At 37.5% G+C, this 21,553-nt stretch overlaps 1 protein-coding gene across 1 annotated transcript; it reads left to right on the top strand.

Annotated features, from left to right (window-relative positions):
- The first annotated feature begins 642 nt into the window (after positions 1–642).
- On the top strand, positions 643–7,271 carry LOC145101329 (40S ribosomal protein S27). The gene is made up of 4 exons (XM_079038525.1): positions 643–966; positions 2,427–2,743; positions 4,273–4,779; positions 5,993–7,271. Exons 1-4 carry the CDS (start codon positions 705–707, stop codon positions 7,145–7,147), a joined length of 2,241 nt encoding a protein of 746 aa, XP_078894651.1. The 5' UTR covers positions 643–704; the 3' UTR covers positions 7,148–7,271.
- Positions 7,272–21,553: the final 14,282 nt, after the last annotated feature.

Genomic DNA, 21,553 nt, shown 5'->3' on the forward strand with positions numbered 1-21,553 from the left:
AAACGGATGATGTCAGATAAAAATAGAAGAGAATGAGAAGAAGAATATTATGAATCTCTGTATATATTGATAATATGAATTAAGTTCCTTACACAAAAGATTCACACACAAATAAAAGCTCCTGTTTCTCTCTGGCCGTAAACTCCTTCTAGTTCATCAATCTCTACTCCTCACCCTAACACCTCTATTTATACATGTTGGATATGGGCCGGAAACAAATGGGCTGTAAATGAGTTTACGGCCGTAAGGTGTTTACAGCCGTAAACTCAGCTGTAAACTAGACCATAAATTCATAAAATATTACACAAAAATATAATTGATCAGAAAAGTAAAGTATAAACCATATTTTAACCCAACAATTTTTACTTTTCGTTTTATTTATATTTGGGTAATTATTTATTTTTTACACATCTAGGTAACGAACTTGTTGAAACTGTTCACATCTAGGATTTAACCTGCTATAGCATATATGAACATTTCCAACAAGTTTGTTATCTAAGTATATACAAAAAAAAAGATAATTACCTATAAATTAATTACCTTAGTAAGTCATTTTGCCCAATTTTTTATAAGTCCGGGCGTTTTATGTATGCATTTTTTTATAAGTTTATAAGCACTTTTTATAAGTTTATGCGGGTCATAATATAGTTTTTCCAACAGATTATAATCTCCTGAACGAAGGACTCGACGGGAGTGACCAAAAGATGACAAGTTCTCCACCACCACTACAACATCCCCAGATCAACACCACTGCCATCGCCGACGGTAGTTCTACGACTACTTCTACCAGTACTACGACTCCATGGAGCTGCGAGACGAACTGGACTGTCACACGCGGTTCTCTCGACTCCGCCGTCACGTTCGAGTCTTTTGATTTCCCGATCGACTCGGAATCCACGGGTCCAAAACCGCCACTCCTTCTCGTACCACCTTCTACCTCTGATTTTGAACCTTGCGAGATCAAACGTGAGTTTTCGATTTGATTATTATCTGCTCCTTCTATCTGTAAGTCGATTGATCTGTTTTTGGGTATTCAGATGTGTGTTATTGGAACCTATGTATGTTTTTGTATATGAGGAATTACATATATATTTCCATTTCAGTTTTTAATCATCTTTGTTAAAACTAGATTACATGGCTGTAAGTACTTTATAGTCCTAGTGATAATGACTTATAAAGCCAAATACTACATGTATGTATAGGCAGCCTCTGAAATTGTGTCCTTGGACATATGAAAATTATTCAGTACTGGAGTCAATGCATCATGTTTCAACGTGAATAAGCTTGTGTTTTTAGGCTGAATTACCTGTAAAATAGAATTCTTGTGTGCACAAAATGGCTTAGAGTTCACCAGATGTAACTCCCTGCCCAATATTGGACTCCTCTCCATCGCTCACCAGATGACCAGACAACTCTCTTTAGTTATACTTTATGCTTCTATAACATTCCTTTGAACCTTTGCAAACTTATAGGCTGTAATTTATTCATAACAAGTTCAATTAAACCCTAGTACAAAGATTCATGATGTGATGCCATGTACTGTAATTATGTTTTAACTACTATCTTGAGATGTATATTATAAAAATATGAATGTACTAATCTACCTTCACCTGATGGTGTCCTAGATTGCCAAAAAAATGTCTTCAGATTGTGTTATTACCTGTGTCAATCTCAACATTTAGGGTATCTCTATTTCTTTGTTAATCTCCAAATTTCTTGTGGTCTAATTACCTATAAGTGGATAATTTAAAGCACATGGTTTAACAAGTTCAATGTGCATAGCTTATACATAAACTTATATGCACACCCTTCATTTGGCTAGGTTGCCATTTTCAATTTCATTTTTACTATTAACTTTTACAAAGCAAAGGAAGTTGCATCTTATTATAACTTGAAAGATATGATGCATATACATTAGGGTTACATGAATTCTTAGTGTTTCTTTTATGTAGTTAACTGGTTTCCCATTTTAGGTTGTATCTTGTACAAAATAAGGGATTAACTTCACAATATAGATATGAAATAGAGCTCTAAACACAAATATACAAATCTTTGATTTAAAAACCAAACATAAATGTTCAATCAAGCATGTGACAGATTTCTATTCCTTCACATTAGACTTTTGAGAATTTTTTTTTTATATTCATTTTTTTAGTATGAATCATCCCTATTGTTAAGGCTTTGTACTTTGAAAAACATACATGAAAAATGAAAATAGCATGCTACTTTTAATTTTTTCTTATTAGGACATTATACTTTCATAAATTTATCCATTTATAGCAGTAGAAATTGCTTTCTATTTTGGTGGCATTGCTAAAAATAGATAAAGTTTTCAAAGTACAACACTTTAATGAAAAATAAATGAATCAATGAAAGTACATTGCTATTCCTAACATTTTATAAGATACCCTTCAACTTTCTTGCAGTGAATTTCACTCAAAAGCATGAGATTCGTCAGGTCTATGTCAGAAGTACAGCTCGTGTACATGAAATATATTATGCACCTGATCTTCATAGTGAAAATGAGTATCTCTGCACTGTTCGTTGTAATGCTGCTTCTGTAACTGATGTAAAAAATCGAATTTCTGCAAACTTGGAGGGTCTAAATGAAATATTACCAAAGGGAAGAGTGTTAGGTGAAAATAATATTGGCACCAATGAAGATGATTGGGTGGAGATTAAACTCCCTGTTGGAAATACATATTCGCCAAATCAGACTTCAAATGCCATTAAAAACTACCAGGTACTACAATCGAAAATGAGCTCAATGCAAAAAAATAGCAATGTACTTTTGTTTATTTATGTATTTTAGCATCCTACTTTCATATCTTTTATAAAAAGCAAATATCACTGCTATAAAAAGGAGAAAGTTGGAAGTTAGAAGTATATTATTGTAATAGAAATAAGGGTTAATCTCATAAAAGACCTTATATTTTATGTTTTTTTCCAGATTAAATCTCAAATTTATTTTTTTTCCTGAAAAAGACCTTGTATTGTTTCATTTTTTCCGATCTGACCCTTTTGGTCATTATTTTCCAAAGAAATTGTAAAATGTGAGGTTTTTTTTGAGAAAAACTAAAAATGTTGAGGGTTTATTTGGAAGCAGCTAGAAGGTTGAGGGTTTTTTTTTGGAAAAAAAGACAAAGTTGAGGGTTTTTTCGGAAAAAAATTAAAAAGTACAAGATCTTTTTCAGGCAAAAAATAAAGTTGAGGTGTAATTCGGAAAAAACACAAAATATAAGGTCTTTTATGAGATTAACCCTAGAAATAACAAAAGTAGGATGCCATAATACACAAACAAATGGAACTACATTGCTATTTTTGCATTTAGCCTTTTTTTTATAATAAAGCACGTGATGATTGTAAACTTGAAATAAATTTAGCTAGTTATAGCATTGGACTCTCAATTTGTTCCTATTAAGGCATTGGGAGAATTTAATATATGCCATTCTTAAACATCAAAATATCATATTTATCCAACTTAATTTTTAAATATCATATTTACCCTTCATAAAATTTTTAAATATCATATTTACCCTTCATAAAATTTCAAAATATCATATATGTCCTTTTTAAACATCAAAATATCATATATGCCCTTCTTAAATATCAAAATATCGTATATGTATTTTTTAAACATCAAAATATCAATGGTAATATTTAAAATATCATCCATCTACAACATGATAATAATCAACAACAACAAAAACTAAACAATCAAAATATACACTCAATAGAGAAGGTTGAAGATGAATCTTTTTGTTTGTCAAGACTCAATAGAACGACATTCCAACAATTTAGAAGTTCACATTCCATTATCATAGACGTAAGGATAATATGTTTTAAATTTTTAATTATTATTATAATTCTAAGGTATAAAAATGATTATAAAATATTAACAGCATTATAAAAAAGGATTTGGGCACATATGATATTTTAAAGGTTTATAAAGGGTAAATATGATATTGAGAAATTAAACTGGGCAAATATAATATTTTAAAGCTTAAGAGGGATATATATGAAATTCTCCCTAAGGCATTGGATTATTTGAAAAAATTACCAAATTATTGTACTTTCACTTTTTTTCTTATTCAGACATTATATAACGGAAATTGCTTTGTATTTAAGATGATATTGCTACAAATTGGGTACATTTTTCAAAGCACAATGCTGTAGGTAATTAGAAGAAATGAACATAGGATGTTATGACTTATGAAAATCACTCACACTATTTCATGTATTTAACCTATTTAATGTTTTTGTATGTTACAGAATTACTATGAAGCTACAGCAGAAATGAATGATTCAGAGCCTTGTAAATCACTGACACTTCGTTTACTATCACTTCAAAGTAAAGGTTTTGTACATGTTGATGAAGTCTACGTGTTTGCTGACTGTATCCATTCAGACGATTCCCAGAACCAGAATCTTCTTAATCATCCAGAACCACCTTCATCTGGAACTTCACTTATGACTATGCTTGTTCCCACACTTTTAGGATTATCAAAATCTAGATCCATCCAGTCAACCACTCAACATTCCACTTCCAAATCTGTTGAAAAACCAATCAACACCGAGTCACAACCAACTACTGAGTTGACTCGCTGCCAACTGCCACCTTCTACTGCTGAGTTGACTCGGTGCGATAACCGAACCGAAAGTTCAGGGGGTTTTCCGGTGGCGGTTTCCAATGGAATTGGAATTCGAGATTCCGAGTCGGGAGGAACTGATGAGTTGACTCGGTGCCATGTGGGTGGTTCGAGTTTAGATAAAGAGAAGGTATGTGTTTTTATAATGAAAAATACTTTTTGAGATAACTGCGGATTCCGATGGAATTGGAGTCTGGGATTCCGTTCCATTGTGTGTTTGGTTGCCAATTTGATGGGATTCAGTTACATTGGAATCCATTGAATTCCATGTTTGATGGATTTTTTTTTATTGAAAGCCGAAAATACCCTCATTTTATATAATGGTTAAATGCAAGAAAAGCAATGCACTTTCACTGATTTGTTTAGGGCTAATCTCATAAAAGGCCTTATATTTTGTGTTTTTTCTGGATTAAATCTCATTATTTTTTTTCATGAAAAAGACCTTATGTTTTTTCATTTTTTCCGAAAATACCCTCAACTTTGTCTTATTAAAGGGTTAATCTGAAAAAACCTTATATTTTGTGCCTTTTCCGGATTAAACATCAAATTTATTTTTTGCCTGAAAAAGAGCTTGTATTTTTTCATTTTTCCGAAAAAGCCCTCAACTTTGTATTTTTTTTTTTTCGAGTAAAACCTTCAACCTTCTAAATGCTTCCAAATAAACCCTCAACCTTTTTAGTTTTTCTCGAAAAAACCCTCGCATTTTACATTTCTTTTGGAAAACAAATGACTAAAAGGGCCGGTTTGGAAAAAAAATGAAAAAACTACAAGGTCTTTTTCATGAAAAAAATAAAATTGAGGTTTAATCCGGAAAAAACACAAAATATAACACCTTTTTTGAGATTAACCATTTTTTCCAAAAAAAAAACCCTCAACCTTCTAAACGTTTCCAAATAAATCCTCAACTTTTTTAGTTTTTACTGAAAAAACCCTCACATTTTACAACATCTTTTAGAGAAAAATGACTAAAAGAGCCAGATCGGAAAAAATGAAAAAGTGCAAGGTCTTTTTCATGAAAAAAAATAAAGTTGAGGTTTAATCCAGAAAAAAAAACACAAAATATAAGGTCTTTTATGAGATTAACCCATTTGTTTATTATAAAATATAAATCCTACTTTATTTCTTTGTATTACAACATTTAAGTTGAAGAATCTACCCAGTTATTAGCAATGTCATCAAAATACAAAACTCTTTTTACTGCTACAATTGTGTATATTTTTCAAAGTTGAACGATTTAGTTTGAATTCTATAATAGAAAGAAATGAAAACAGGATGCTATAAATTATAATAAATAAATTAAAGCACATTGCTATATCTTTTGAAATTCTAACTCCTTTTGACAGATTCATGAACCAAACACCAGTTTAATGGAACAACTTGTGTCAAGAGTGAGTAGAATTGAAGATATGTTATTGAGGTTTGAAGAGAACATGTTGAACCCCATAAACCACATTGAATCAAGACTCCATCATGTAGAACAGCAACTCCAATCACTCACCAAAAATCCCCAAATTCCAGTTTTACCCTCTTCCCCAACATCTCAACCAAAATCAGAAAATACCAACCAATTTCATGCTCAACATTCTGAAGAAAAACAGCAACTGAATAATGATTTTGAAAAACCAAAGAAATCCGTTTCCATAGATGATGCTTTGGCTGCAGCTCTAGCTGGATTCTCATCTTTTACAAAACCCAAAGATGAATTTCCAGTTTTACCCCTTGAATCGACTTCAATTCCTTCTGAATCCGTCTTAAACAATTCAGAAGACTTAACTACAACTTATGCTGATGTTTCCACAGATATCCCCTCTAATAAAACTGATGTTCACCAAGACTCCATTGAAGCGGTCAACATTTTGACTTTTGAGAAAAACGATGATCAGTCTCCAGATGTTAAACAAGTGTCTGAATCGGTCAACGTTTTGACTTTTGACAAAAATGATGATCAGTGTCCAGATGTTAAAGAAGTGTCTGAATCGGTCAACGTTTTGACTTTTGACAAAAACGATGATCAGTGTCCAGATGTTGAAGATGGGTCCGAATCGGTCAACATTTTGACTTTTGACAAAAATGATGATCAGTGTCCAGATGTTGAAGATGGGTCTGAATCGGTCAACGTTTTGACTTTTGACAAAAAGCAAGACTCCATTGAATCGGTCAACAACATTTTGACTTTTGACAAAAACGATATTCTGAAACATTTCCCGGATGATGGGTCTCCAGATGTTAAAGATGGGTTTGAATGTGATTTTGAGACTTGTGTTCTTGAGGTGAAGTTTGCTTCAATGGAGAATGGGAATCTCAAATCTCATCTTGAAGACTTTTTGTCTTACACAGATGAGAATCCTGCTATGATTGATGAAGGCTTATTGATAGAGGAAACAACTGGAAATGGAAACAGTTTATTGCTGGATTTAGATGATGATGACGTGGCACAAGGTGTGCTGCAAGATCTTCCCAATGTTCATGTGGAACCATCTTTCGATAGTCTCATTTGATTTGATGCTTTTTTTTGGGCGAGTAATGTTTTGCATTGTATATATATGATAACTCTTATATTTATATAATTTGTACGATAAAACCGTCTGAATCTTTAAAAGAAATGATGGCAAATTTGTAAAATTAGGACTTGAAAAAAATGAATATTTTAGGTATATTATTCTATTTTGATCTTTTTATAGATCTTAAAAGACCACTTATTTTTTTTTTTTTTTTACTTTTTTTAAAACTTGAAGTAAGTGGTGTTTTAATATGTTAAAAAAAAGTACTAAATCTTTAAATAAGTTTGAAACATAAAAGTTAAATTATATATACAAAAACGAGTTAATATCAATTTAATTTTTAATAAGAATCAAAATTAACAAAATTAATTATAGACTATTATTATACAATTAATGAACTAAAAATGAATAAGCTCAAATCTGGAAACTAATTCGCTCTAATGACACTTAAACTCTATATTTTGGTGTTATACACTTATATATCACATTTGATGTTGGATTGGTGACTTTGTCTAAAAATAGGTAAGATATATATATATATATATATATATATATATATATATATATATATATATATATATATATATATATATATATATACTACGAAACTTTTTGGGGCCGTGATAATCACGGCCCTAAAGAATTGATTAGTAAGCTTAGTTTTAATGATTTTAGGTAAAACACGATTTATATTGATAATATACTTTTGATTAGAATTATTTTTCTTATGCTTCACATTATATCACAAAATTCTATGTCTACATGAAGAAGGGAACAATATTTTTCTAGTAGTATCTCTACATTGATTTCCATCAATAAAAATAGATGAAGGAAAAGCCCAAGAACCAACCAGGTCATAAAGGATCACTTGGTGAACTTCTTAACTTGGTGAACTTCTTAATGGTGAGCTTTGGTGTAGTTCCTATTATATGTGATTTCATATAAAACACATTTTGATGTACTTCCTCTTTCCAATCTCCATCATCTGCCATTTGTGAAGTATCCCAAACTCAAAGGATTAGTTTTATAATAATCGGGTCTAAAGAGCTTACAATAAAACATAAAATAATATAAATTTACGCATGTTTCATGATATTTTCATAATTTTTACCACTTTATTATAAACGGAAAAGAATGTTTAGTTGGAACCTTTTGATTTTTTACAATTGCATGATACTTTCACACTCTTATAATATATATACGTTTTTTTTAGATTATCGTGAAGATAAATAAGAATTTGTTATGCAATCTTTGTCTGTAACATGAACCTCATGTAACCTTTGGTCCATTATAAAAAAATCACAAAGATAATATACCACAATGTTGAATGAAACAAACAGGAGATTACAAACCTGGTCATATTTTAGTGAAAAAGATAATATACCACAGTACCAATCAATGTTGATAAATCAAAATTATGCATCTACAGACCAATGGAAAATCCTCAAGAAGTGCATTTGAACCTTGTCAACGATTTCTTGGTCATCTTGACCAAAGAAAAATTCTTAACCTCCATTAACCTGTTAATCCATCCCTCCATCAAAATCTTCACTCCATCCTTATCCGATATCACTACCGCACTGTACCAAATGGGTTACCAGAAACCAATCCGAGGGGTTGGTGAGTTTAAGAAAAATCAGCTGCCTGCGGTTTGGCAATTTGTATGCCACTTCGTCATCGGATGTCTATTTGGTAGAACCGGAGGCATCGACAACATCAAGCTCCTTGAACTTGTATGGAGCATCTTCACCGGCCGTGATGTCAACTACGGTCAAATTCTTTGGGATGACTTCCTCCAATACATTCCTAAAGGACAACCAAAGGAAAGCCCAACCGAGCTCACTTTTGCTCGCTTTTGGTCTCTGTGTATTTCTGATCTGCATGCGGATGCTGGTCTCGACATGGGAAGTGACATCAATTTCTTTGTCACTAAGGATCTCAAAAGGTATACTCCTTCCTCTGATCAAACTAGTTTTGGACCTATCCGCAGGCTCCCCACACACATTCTTTCACTGTTTGGTCTTGAGACTGCTGATGTCTCAGATCATATTGAGGTCGCGGAGGGTATTATCCCATACCCTTCTACCCCACCTCTTCCTTCTTAACCTATTCTTCCTAAGGGTACCGCAGCCCCCTCTGCCACTACACTCTCTAACCTTTCTCAACGGAGGAAAACAGTAGCTTCTAAAAAGAAAGCTACAACACCCAAAAAGAAAGCTCCAAAACAAACCACACCCTCCAAGAAACGCAAAACCAAAACCACCATTGTATCGTGTAGTGACTCTAAGGAAGATAGACAACCCATATCTATCCTCAAGAAAAGAAAGACAACCGAAACCACTAGCCATATGCGTGACCGGACTGATACTGAAGCCTCTCCACAGGCTCCGGTAGTCCTTGGGATGGCCGCACATCCATTCGATACCACCATCGAATACCACTCAAACTCATCTTGTGAGATTGTTTCATCCTCATCTTCTTCTGAACGTGGAGACAGCCCCCCAGTTGGATCTCAAGTAGATAAAATGGTAATCGCCCTAAGGTCTCCAGGGCTTCTCGGCTGCACATCTTTTCTTCTGAGGAGTTAGACTCCATCCTCTTGCAAGTATCCCAAACACTACAAACACCACTCCATCCGCAGGGCATCTCTTTCGCCCATGCCAGAACTGGGCCGAGGCCAAACTTGACCACGGATCAAGGAGACCAAGGAAGCCCAGGAAATCCTACTCTGCTTACATCTGTATCAGGTGGTTTAGGCATGGTGAGCACTAATGTGAAAGGATTCGTGAACCCAAGGGACAGCTTGGTGCGACAAGGAATTGACGATGAAGACTCAAATGACTCTTGGAGTCGGTATCGACCAACCACTGATGCTGAAATCAAGAAGTATGCTGCTTTCAAAAGGGCGTTCCAAGCCCGCAAGGAGCAGCAGGTCAGACAACAAAAGCAAAAGGAGCAAGAAATTCTATCCGTAGCCAAATACTGGGCAAATGCCATCAGCAACGCCCACACTGCTGCAACAATTCTTAAGGTTCAGACTTGGATGGACCAAATGGCTGAAACTGTGCTGAAAGTCCAAGCCTCAACCGCAGCCGCAGGTACATCAAATGTTCCTCCTTCTTCACCTCATGTTCCACGTACCGTAATCAACCCATCTCAAGACGAAGAGCCAGCTATTGAACTCAGCTCGGCCCCAACCTTTGGCTTTGACGATGAAGACATCCAAGAGGTCAACAAACCGAATCCCTTAGATGATGACCTCATGATGTTCGAGGAAGAAGAAGAATCAAACGGTTCTCAGCACTCCACTTCAAAGCCTAAAGAAAAGAAGAAGAAAAAGAAGAGAGATGTGGTCACTCGCAAAGAATTCCTCAACCTTCAAACCAAAGTTGATCAAATTTTGACTGCGGTTAAGCCTACACAACCTCCACCAGAAGATATCCCAGGTCCGCAATCCCTCATTGAGCGCATCGAACGACTCGAAACGAGAGAGCATATGGCCGCTGAGCGCATCTCTCTCTAAGTTGGGATGGGGATTCGATCTCTCGACACCAACCGTAGGGCCGACCATCAAGATTTCATGGCCGCAGCGGAACACCTCATCACTGAGGTAACCGCAATCAAACAAGGCTTACAAACAGCCACTGCGGATCAAGCTGCCCAGTCCCAAAAGGCAATAGAGGAAACTCATACTGCCTATGAGTCCACGATTTTCTGTCCTTCATGCAAAAATTGCCTGCATGCAGAAATCCCTCACATCAAACTTTCATGGCCCAGAGATACTGCAGCTCACAAAGGATATTCACAAGCTGCTCTTCAACTCTGCAGTTCCAAACAACTCCCAACTGGCCGAATCAATGAAAGCACACTTTGCTGAGGCTTGTGCCAAAGTTGATGGACTGAAACAATGGCTTGAGGAAGCACCAGGGTTGCATTCCTCAAGAGGGGGAAGTGATAGAGAAGACGATCGCGGTGAGCGCTCAAATACATCCATCCGATAGAGCCCTCCAATCACCACAAATAAAATTCCCACTCCGCAGTCTTCCCCTCCACCATCTCAAAATATTCCATCTCCCCACTCATCACCCAAAAACAACCTAAACCGTCCTATGACGCCTCCCCACCTAAAGAATCTTGAGGAACATATGTCCTCAGAAAGCTCTACAGATTCTCCTGCTATTGCCCAGAGGAAACATGACTGGAAAGCAGCCAAGCTAGCCGAACTCATATGGAGAGAATGCGGTTTTGACACTATGATTGATGAATCACTGATCAACTCATGGGTCAATCCTCTCTGCAGGCTACTTGATGAAGACTACACTCCCCACCTCACATATTTTGAACCACCATCAGATGGTTATTGGGATATTCCAATTTCTCCCAATGCCAAGTACTTTGTTGTCTTTGACTCCTTCGACCGCAGTCTTCCTGATCACAAGCGTCTGCCAATGGAATTCGAAAGACTGACTCGATTCTATGCGAAGCATGGCTCTTCAGTGGAAAACATTTGGTCTAAAGATAGACCATCCGTAGTGAAGAACTACAAGATGCGGAAGTTTATGAAAGCAGACTTTGCTCAATTCACTCTGACCAGAAGAGAGCACGATTACATCCGCACCCAGGCAGCCTTCCCCTACATGAACCCTGAAGAAGTATTTCTCATTGCCAGAGTTTTTCAGAACAAGGCAGAGAAACATCCTAAGATGCAGATAGCTCTCGACAAAGCCAAATCCTTCCTCAAAGAAACTGTCTGTGACTTTGCGAAGATTGATGCGGACATCTACCCCACTATCCTCAAGAAATTTGACCTTCCACCACTTGAACCAGTATCAATGCTTACATAAGGTTTTGAAGAAAGATCTCTAGGTGCAACCAACTTCCCAGATCTTGGCATCATATTCAAACGGAAAACGGACAATGTCAAATATTTCATTTCGATGAATGCCATGCATCGCCTGCCCAAGAAGCAACTTGACATATGCAAGACCGCAGTGGAAAGATCAAAACACACTACTGTGGAAGTCAAGTTCGAGATCTCCAGAAGAATCTTGTGGCTGGAAAATGTTAGAAAATTTTGGTCGATTTTGATCAAGTTTCTCAAACTTGATAACTGAACCAAAGTTAAAAAGGTCACTTAGGGGGAAATTGTTGAAACATAAAAGTGACCCTTTTGAACTTATCTACCGCAACGGTTCAGTACCTACAACCAATCAGCACCGGAGTCAATCTCTACAACTGAGACCGCAACCATTCTCCATTAGCAATAATATCAGCATCCGAAGTGTTCAAGTCTTTCCTATCCGCAATCTTAGTCATTCCTTTTACTATGTAATTCACTCTATTGTCCAGCATGTCTTGCACGACTGCTCATAGAGTTGTTCTTTTCTAAACTCTATAAATAGAGACTCTTTCTTATGTATTATGTACTGGTGATATATCTGAGTGTGAAAACTCTTAACTTCTTAATACACAAAGTTTCTCATTCAATCATCTTTCTTATCTTCATCAGTTATCTTTCTTATCTTCATTACACTCAAACTGCTACTGGAACATAACCTCTCTTCGGAGCAAGTCTTCTAGACTTAATCACTAAACTTGATCTCGCTTACTAACTTGGAGTGATTGCATTCCTCGTTATGAATCAGTTTAAGTGTATTCTTGATATAACCTTTGTCATTTATCTTTCTTTACTTTCCGCAACTAACTATCTCACTATCTAACTATCTAACTTTATTATTGTTAAGCTTTTAGATCCTTAGAGATTAACTATTCTGCAACTTACTTGTTCTAACGTTTGTTCAAGTGTGTCTCCAAATTTTTCTCTCAGCAATTGGTATCAGAGCCAAAGTGGTTGCTTTTTGGATGTCAGAACTATGATTTTCTCATTAAGCTTTATATACCACTAAAGCTCATTTCTTAAAAAAAACAAACAAAAATGGCACAATCGTTATCTATGAATGTCTCCAATAGTGTTGGTGGTTCTAACCGAGCCCCAATACTAGTAGCAAATGAATATCATCACTGGTCACAAAGAATGGAGAGGTACTTAAGAAGATTAGGTAGAGATGTATGGAGATCCGTGGAAGAAGGACCACATGTTCCAGTCCTCACACCAATCCAAACTGACGGTGCTGCAACCAGACTAGGAGGAGGTCAACCAACTATGAGCCGTCCTACCAAAGATGATCTCGATAAAATGGAAAATGATGCTGTTGCTTTTTATGAAATTTCATGTGGTGTTGCTCCTGACAACTTTGATATTATCATAAACTGCAAGTCAGCCAAAGAGATATGGGATGTACTCAAAAACTTGTATGAAGGCTCAGAACAAGCACAAGACAAGAAGCTCACAACTGCACTCAACGAATTCAACAACTTCAAAGCTCATGCTGGTGAAAGTTTGGAAGACTCCTTCAAAAGATTCAACCTAATAGTCACAAAGTTATCAAATGCTGGTACCATCCGCAGCAACCATGAAACCAATCTCCAGTTCCTTAATGGTCTAGGAAGACATTGGACTAAGGCCAAAATGATAGTCCAAGGTGACAGAAAGATTCACTCTTTATCACTCTACAAACTTTATGGAGAACTTCAAGCACAAGAATCCACTGTACTCAAAGACTGTGCTGACTTCGGGGGACCGCTTGCTCTCATAGCACAAGCTCCACCGCAGTCACCTTATTCTTCATCGTATGACACCCCACCTCAGTCATATGAAGCAGATTCTGAGTATGATGATGAAGAAGAGTTTCAGAAGGCTATTGCTCTAGTTAGCCAACAGTTCAACCGCATATCACCTTCCTCTTTTCGCAAGAATCAAAAATTCAACAAACCACCATTCAACTGTAACTTTGGTCCTCAGAACAAAAACTCTCGGTATTCTAAAGTCTCTCAGAACACTCAACCCAAGGAGATACCGCAGTCACCTCAGAACAAAGACTCCGGTACTCAATTAGAAGACAAAACTGATATTGTAATTTGTCACAAGTGCAACAAAGAAAATCACTTCGCAAAAGACTGTAAGGCCAACGTAGTCAAGGACAGAGCATTCTATCTCAGAATGGATCAAGAGTTAGAAGAAAAAGAAAAGGCAAGGGCATATGTAGCTCAAGTTAAACGAGACCATCAAGTTTGGTCATCAGGAGATGAAGAAGAGAACATCAACAGTGTTACAAGAAAAGGGAAAATTTGCATGCTAGCCACTACGGATGATGATGGGTCAACCATGTTGAACAAAAACTACTGCTACATGGCGAAAGATGGGTCTCTAAGCATCGTTGAACAGGTAAAACTCATGATCCAAACTTTAAATTATAGCATGCATGATTGTCAACCCTATATAGATAATCTTAATGACACTTGTGCTGCCGTCCTTTCAGACTATAACAAAGCCTTAGATGAGAAGAACATAGTGTCCGAAGAGATGTTCCACGTGAGAGGAAGACTGGATAACAAGAGACTTAAGATGGCAATGCTAGAAAGAGATCTAGAGTTAGAGAAAGATGCTAGAATGTTAAGTGAAACTCAATTAGAAATAGCCTTGAATCAAAACGATTTAGCTCAGAAAGAAATTGTACGCTTGAATCTTTTAATTGAAAAACTGTTTAATGAAAGTGAGGCTATTGAAAATTTGGTAAACAATGGAACCGTTGACAACACATATAATTGGGGTTGGTCAAATGGATATCCTACCGCAATGGATTCCTCACCCCGGTTCAACAAAGACAGAGTGTATGTCCCTCCTGATAGAGAATTTCATTTCCCTGTCAATGACATGACTTTTCCTGAGGATATTAAAAATCACTTCAGTAGATTACACAATTTAAGCAATAATTGTGTCATTGAGGAAATTGTGCCTGAGGATTCTAGTCACATACATGATCAAATTCCCATCACTGGCACAACTCACTCAAATTCTCAAACTTCATTCGAAGTTGATGAAGAAATTGTTGTTGAAGGCCCTGAAGTCTCAAAGGACTTTCCATTTTTGTCCTCAGACTATAATCAACTGTCCCAGAAATGTTCCATCGCAATCTCGTCTAAAACCTACTTTGAAATAGTCAAGTCATCTTCACCGCAGTTAAAAAACATTGACTGCAACTCTTTAGTTCAAGGAACTACAACTCTTCAACCGATTTTTCACGAATTGCCTATAGAAAATTTTGAGGTAGGCCAATGCTCTCAAACTCCAGAATCCTCAAGTTCTGATGATTCTAGCCCACGTTTTCAAAATAATCCTAAAGGTTCCAAGAAACCGCAGTTGAATAACAATGACTACGGTTCACCAAAATTTTTGGCAAAAAGTGCTTTCAAAGAGGAAATCAGATTTCAAAACAAAAGCAAACGAAGTTTTTCAGAAAATAGAAAACATGTAAGAATTCCAAGAAACCGCAGTCCAGAAAAATTTGTTCTCACAAATTACATTTCAAAAAATTCTTCTTTCATGAGAACAAACAAAAGGAAAAGTTCAATTTCAAAAGTCACTCCTGCTACTTCTGACACAACCCAAAAGGGTGTGAAACTTGTCAGAAACTATGTTTTTCAGATCTACTCTTCAACTGACCCGAAATGGAAAGGAGTTTTACCCACTCCAACACTTTTAAGATCAAATCAAAACAAATGGAAAGGAATTTTGTCAAATCCTCCTAGAGCAAATCAAAGATTTACACGTGAGAAACCTCGTTCAAAACAAACTTTTCAGAACTCAAACGTCAAATCTTTCAGAAGTTACCTACCTCGAACTACTTTCAAGTCCAACACACCCCATAAACCGCTGACCAAGCACAATGTCAGATTCAATGACAAATCCTCTTTTTGCAAATGTCAGTGCAGCTGTCAAAGGTTTTTATATCATGTCAAGTCAAATCAAAGTCAGAAATCTCACACTTTTCAGAAAACTCGTAACAATCCAAATCTGAACAAACACCCAGGACTCGGTTTGAATAATGACAAAAGACCTGTCCACGCAACCTCGGACCATGCATCATTCAAGAATACATCAATCGTCCCTGGCTCCAAACTTGTTTGGATGCCTAAACTAATCGTTTAAATCTTAGGCTTTGTGCAAGGAGGAACAAGAAGAAGAATGGTTAATTGACAGTGCCTGCTCCTTGCACATGACCGGAAGGTTAGAGTACCTTTGGGATTTCAGGCCAATATGCAATGGTGGAAATGTCACGTTTGGCAACAATGCAAACGGTGTCATCCGAGGTTACGGTGTTCTCACTACGGGGAACTTTTCTATTCAGAAGGTTGCTTATGTAGAAGGTCTTAAACACAATCTTATCAGTGTTGGCCAACTATGTAAAGCAGGACATCGAGTTGAATTTGACAATCAATTATGTTACATAATGATGAGTGATCGCAGGACCTGCTTAATCAAGTCATGCTGTGAAGGCACGATGTACCCTCTTGATGTTTCTCTCATCATTGGCAAACCGCAGCTGTGTTTTCTGTCCAAAGCTGTATCCGAAGTCTGCTGGCTATGGCACCGAAAGCTTGCTCATCTCAATTTTCGCTACATCAACAACCTCGTCACAGGAGAACTGGTCCGTGGTCTCCCTATTCTCAAATTCAGCAACGAAACTCTTTGCCTAGCGTGCGAATGCGGTAAGCAAGCCAAAGCAAGTCATCCTCTGATAATGGATTCTTCTATCTCTGAACCACTGGAGCTACTACACATCGATCTCTGTGGTCCCTCAACCGTAGCCAGTCTTCACCACAAAAAATATATACTGGTTATTGTTGATGACTATACACGCTTCACATGGGTCTTCTTTCTTAGACTCAAATTAGAGACATCACAAGTCTTCATTAACTTAATCAAAGAAATCGAACTTCAAATCAAGCTTCCAGTCAGACGCATCCGCAGTGATAATGGAACTGAGTTCACTAATCATCTTGTAACCAGTTTCCTAGTTTCTAAAGGCATCTCTCACAATTTTTCAGCACCCTATACACCGCAACAAAATGGTGTAGTAGAGAGAAGAAATCGCACACTCGTTGAAGCGGCCAGATCCATGCTTAACTTCGCCCAACTTCCTCTCTATTTCTTGGCCGAAGCAGTAGCAACTGCATGCTTTGTTCAAAACCGCAGTATTGTGGCAAGCGTCTCAACAAAATGCCATATGAAGGGCTCAACAATCGCAAACCCAATGTTCGTTTCTTTCATATCTTTGGATGTAGATGCTTCGTGATCAACAACAGAGATCGACTCAATAAGTTTGCACCGAAGTCTGACGAAGGTATCTTCCTTGGTTACTCCACTAACAAGGTTGCATATCGAGTGCTCATCAGAAGAACAAGGTTGATCATTGAAAGCTTTGATGTGAAATTTGATAACTCTCACATCCGCAGTGCACCTCCGTCCACCGAAACAACTACAATCATGGAAAGTGACATTCTAGCCAACTCTAGACCTCTAAATCTAGTTGAAATAAACTCTGATTATCTGTTTGATCTCATTGAAACGGCAAAACTATCCGAAGTCCTAGTGTCATCCGCAGCTCAACAACAACATGCCGACATATCTGGACCTTCTCTATCTGAAGTAGTATCACTCAATACTTCCACCTCTCTGGTTGAGGGGGAAAGCTCTACTCTGGATATTGCTACAACCGTTGAGGTTCCAGTACCTGATGCTGCTTACATTCCTAGCCGAAGTGAAGTCTCCCCATCAAACGAACCTTCGGACGACTCAGATGATGAACTCATAGAGAATATTGGCACTAGATCCGATCCTAGAATTGTCACTCATTCATCTACATTCCAGGAGGAACCTTCTGAAGTTCTAGAGGATCTCCCATCCGCAATCCAGGAGGAACCTCAATCTCTGCCAACTCCTCAAGAAAACCCTGCTTTAATAGATGAAGATGATTCAGCAGGATGCTCTCAAGTCTAGGGGGAACTGCCTTCCCCAACCGCAGATTCCTCTGATATCCAAGACATTCCTTCTACCGTAGCTGCTAATCATCTAATGCCACGTCTTCATGTGTGGACAAAAGACCATCCACCAGGTCAAATTATCGGCAATCCATCAGCAGGTATCCATACTCGGTCTTCCTAAGATTTATCTGACCATTGTCATTATGCAGCATTTATGTCTTCAATTGAACCTCGAACTATCAAAGAAGCACTGCTTGAACCAGACTGGATAGTTACAATGCAAGAAGAATTAGAAGAATTTGAAAGAAACAAAGTATGGCAACTTGTTCCTCTTCCACAAGGTCATACTATTGTCGGTACAAGATGAGTTTTCAAGAACAAGCTAGACGAATCTGGCTCAGTCATCCGAAACAAGGCAAGACTGGTTGCCAAAGGCTATAGTCAACTAGAAGGCATTGACTAAGATGAAACGTATGCTCTGGTAGCACGAATGGAAGCCATCCAGATCTTTCTAGCATACGCACCCCACAAAAATGTCAAGGTACACCAAATGGATGTTAAAAGTGCCTTCCTCAATGGTGAACTAAAAGAAGAAGTTTACCTTCAGCAACCTCCAGGCTTTGAAAATAATGAATTTCCAAACTACTGCTATAAGCTCGAAAAAGCAGTCTATGGCCTGAAACAAGCTCTAAGAGCTTGGTATGAGACACTCTCTGAATTTCTTGTCTCATCTGGTTACAAAAGAGGAGTGATTGATCCCACATTATTCAGAAAAGCAAATGGTGACCACCTTATGATGGTACAAATATATGTGGATGATATCATTTTTGGGTCTACTGATCAAGATATGGTAGAAGAATTTGCAAAGCTCATGACCAACAAATTCAAAATGAGCATGAATAGAGAGATCAACTTCTTTCTAGGTCTTCAAGTCAAACAAATTCAGCAAGGAATTTTCATTCACCAAGAGAATTACACCACAGAACTTCTGAAGAAATACTCAATGGATAACTGCTCTTCTACTAAAGTCCCTATGGCCTTCGGATATAAGATCTCTATTGATCCCTCAGGTGAACCTGTGGATCACAAGAATTATAGATGCGTCATTGGTTCGCTAATGTACCTCACCGCAAGCAGACCTGACATTGTCTTTGCAACTGGTGTATGCGCAAGATACCAGGCTAATCCAAAAGTGTCTCACATGACCGCAGCCAAACAAATTCTTCGGTATCTTAAAGGAAGCAAATCTATGGGCTTATGCTATCCTGTAGGCAACGACTTCAGTCTTCAAGCCTTCACCGATGCGGATCATGCAGGTTGTAAGCTCGATAGAAAAAGTACTTCAGGTGGATGTCAATTTATAGGATGAAGACTTGTAAGCTGGTCTTCAAGAAAACAAACGTGTGTATCTCTATCTACCGCAGAAGCAGAATATGTAGCCGCAGCCAGTTGCTGTTCCCAAGTTCTCTGGATGAAGACACAATTACTAGACTATGGGTACAAAATGTTGCGGATACCAATTTACTGTGACTCTGAAAGTGCTATAGCTATCTCTCATAATCCTATTCAGCACTCCAAAACGAAACACATTGAGTTACGATACCATTTCATCAAAGATCATATTTTGAAAGGTAATATTGAACTCATCTTTGTTCCTACTCTTGAAGAGATTGCTGATGTTTTTACAAAAGCTCTTGACTCTTCAAAACTCAATACATTCTTACAAATGTTGGGAATGATGAATCCGGACCCGCAGTTCTTTTTGAAGTGTTAGCTACTGCAGACCGTCTTTGGTCCCCATTACGGTTCTAATTGAGAATTACATATGATAGATGGTTTTGATACCGCAATCTAGGTACCGTAACCATATGTCATACGTACCTCTCATGGGTCTTAATGTTCCTTTGTTTCTAATTTTCGTATAAGTGTTTGTCTCACAGATTCTCTGAAATTTTTCTTTCTCATCCGCAATGGAGTTTCTCAACGACGTTGATAAATTCATCCGCAACCATCTCAAATAAATTCCAACCGATTCTTTAATCCTTGAATCCTTGTGTGCTATTTAATGATCCTTCATTAAATAAAATACAAACATTCCCTTTAGAAACTATCACTTTATCTTTCTTAATAAACCCCGTATCAGACCTATTTTAGGGATGATGCCAAAAAGAATGATACCCAAATCAATCCTTTTTCAATTTGTCCTTTCCTCTCCCAAACACGTCCAATCAGTTCCAACATTCTCTCTCATCAGCCCACGATTACCTGACGCATTACCATGCGTCCACTCCACCATTAAATGCAAAACCTCCTTTTAAGATCTCTCAAATCTCTTCAAAACCCGTTTCATATTCGTGTGGTTGAGATTCAATCCCAAAATCGTTGATTCCCCCCAAAACCCCATTCAACTTCTTACTCCCTCTTATCCTTTACCTAGGGTTAAAATTCTTTTACCCCCCCTTTATAAACCCTTCTTCTTCTCTATAATCGTTTACGCTCTCTGATAATTGATTACTCTCTCAACTCTCCAAGAACCCACAAAAGCTCTCAAGAACTTCCATCTCATAACTCTCAATGACGAAATCTGGTACATCTAAGAAGCAATCCAAGGCTTCAAGTTCGATGAATCAAACCAGTTCCACATCACCAACAATCGCTTCAAGCAACTTTCGGGCTGTGTTTAACGATCATCCTTCTTACAATGCTCCAACTAAACTGATGATCAAGCATCTCAAGAACCACATCCTTTTTGGCCCGTTCGAAGCATTCACCGATGTTGTTCCCGTTTCTACACTTTTCAAATGTGCTCTGTCTGCATACAGACCAATGGAAAATCCTCAAGAAGTGCATTTGAACCTTGTCAACGATTCCTTGGTCATCTTGACCAAAGAAAAATTCTTAACCTCCATTAACCTGTTAATCCATCCCTCCATCAAAATCTTCACTCCATCCTTATCCGATATCACTACCGCACTGTACCAAATGGGTTACCAGAAATCAATCCGAGGGGTTGGTGAGTTTAAGAAAAATCAGCTACCTGCGGTTTGGCAGTTTGTATGCCACTTCGTCATCGGATGTCTATTTGGTAGAACCGGAGGCATCGACAACATCAAGCTCCTTGAACTTGTATGGAGCATCTTCACCGGCCGTGATGTCAACTACGGTCAAATTCTTTGGGATGACTTCCTCCAATACATTCCTAAAGGACAACCAAAGGAAAGCCCAACCGAGCTCACTTTTGCTCGCTTTTGGTCTCTGTGTATTTCTGATCTGCATGCGGATGCTGGTCTCGACATGGGAAGTGACATCAATTTCTTTGTCACTAAGGATCTCAAAAGGTATACTCCTTCCTCTGATCAAACTAGTTTTGGACCTATCCGCAGGCTCCCCACACACATTCTTTCACTGTTTGGTCTTGAGACTGCTGATGTCTCAGATCATATTGAGGCCGCAGAGGGTATTATCCCATACCCTTCTACCCCACCTCTTCCTTCTTAACCTATTCTTCCTAAGGGTACC

Source organism: Lactuca serriola, chromosome 1, assembly GCF_051521515.1.
Source record: "Lactuca serriola cultivar US96UC23 chromosome 1, Lser_US96UC23_V15, whole genome shotgun sequence".
NCBI lineage: Eukaryota > Viridiplantae > Streptophyta > Magnoliopsida > Asterales > Asteraceae > Lactuca > Lactuca serriola.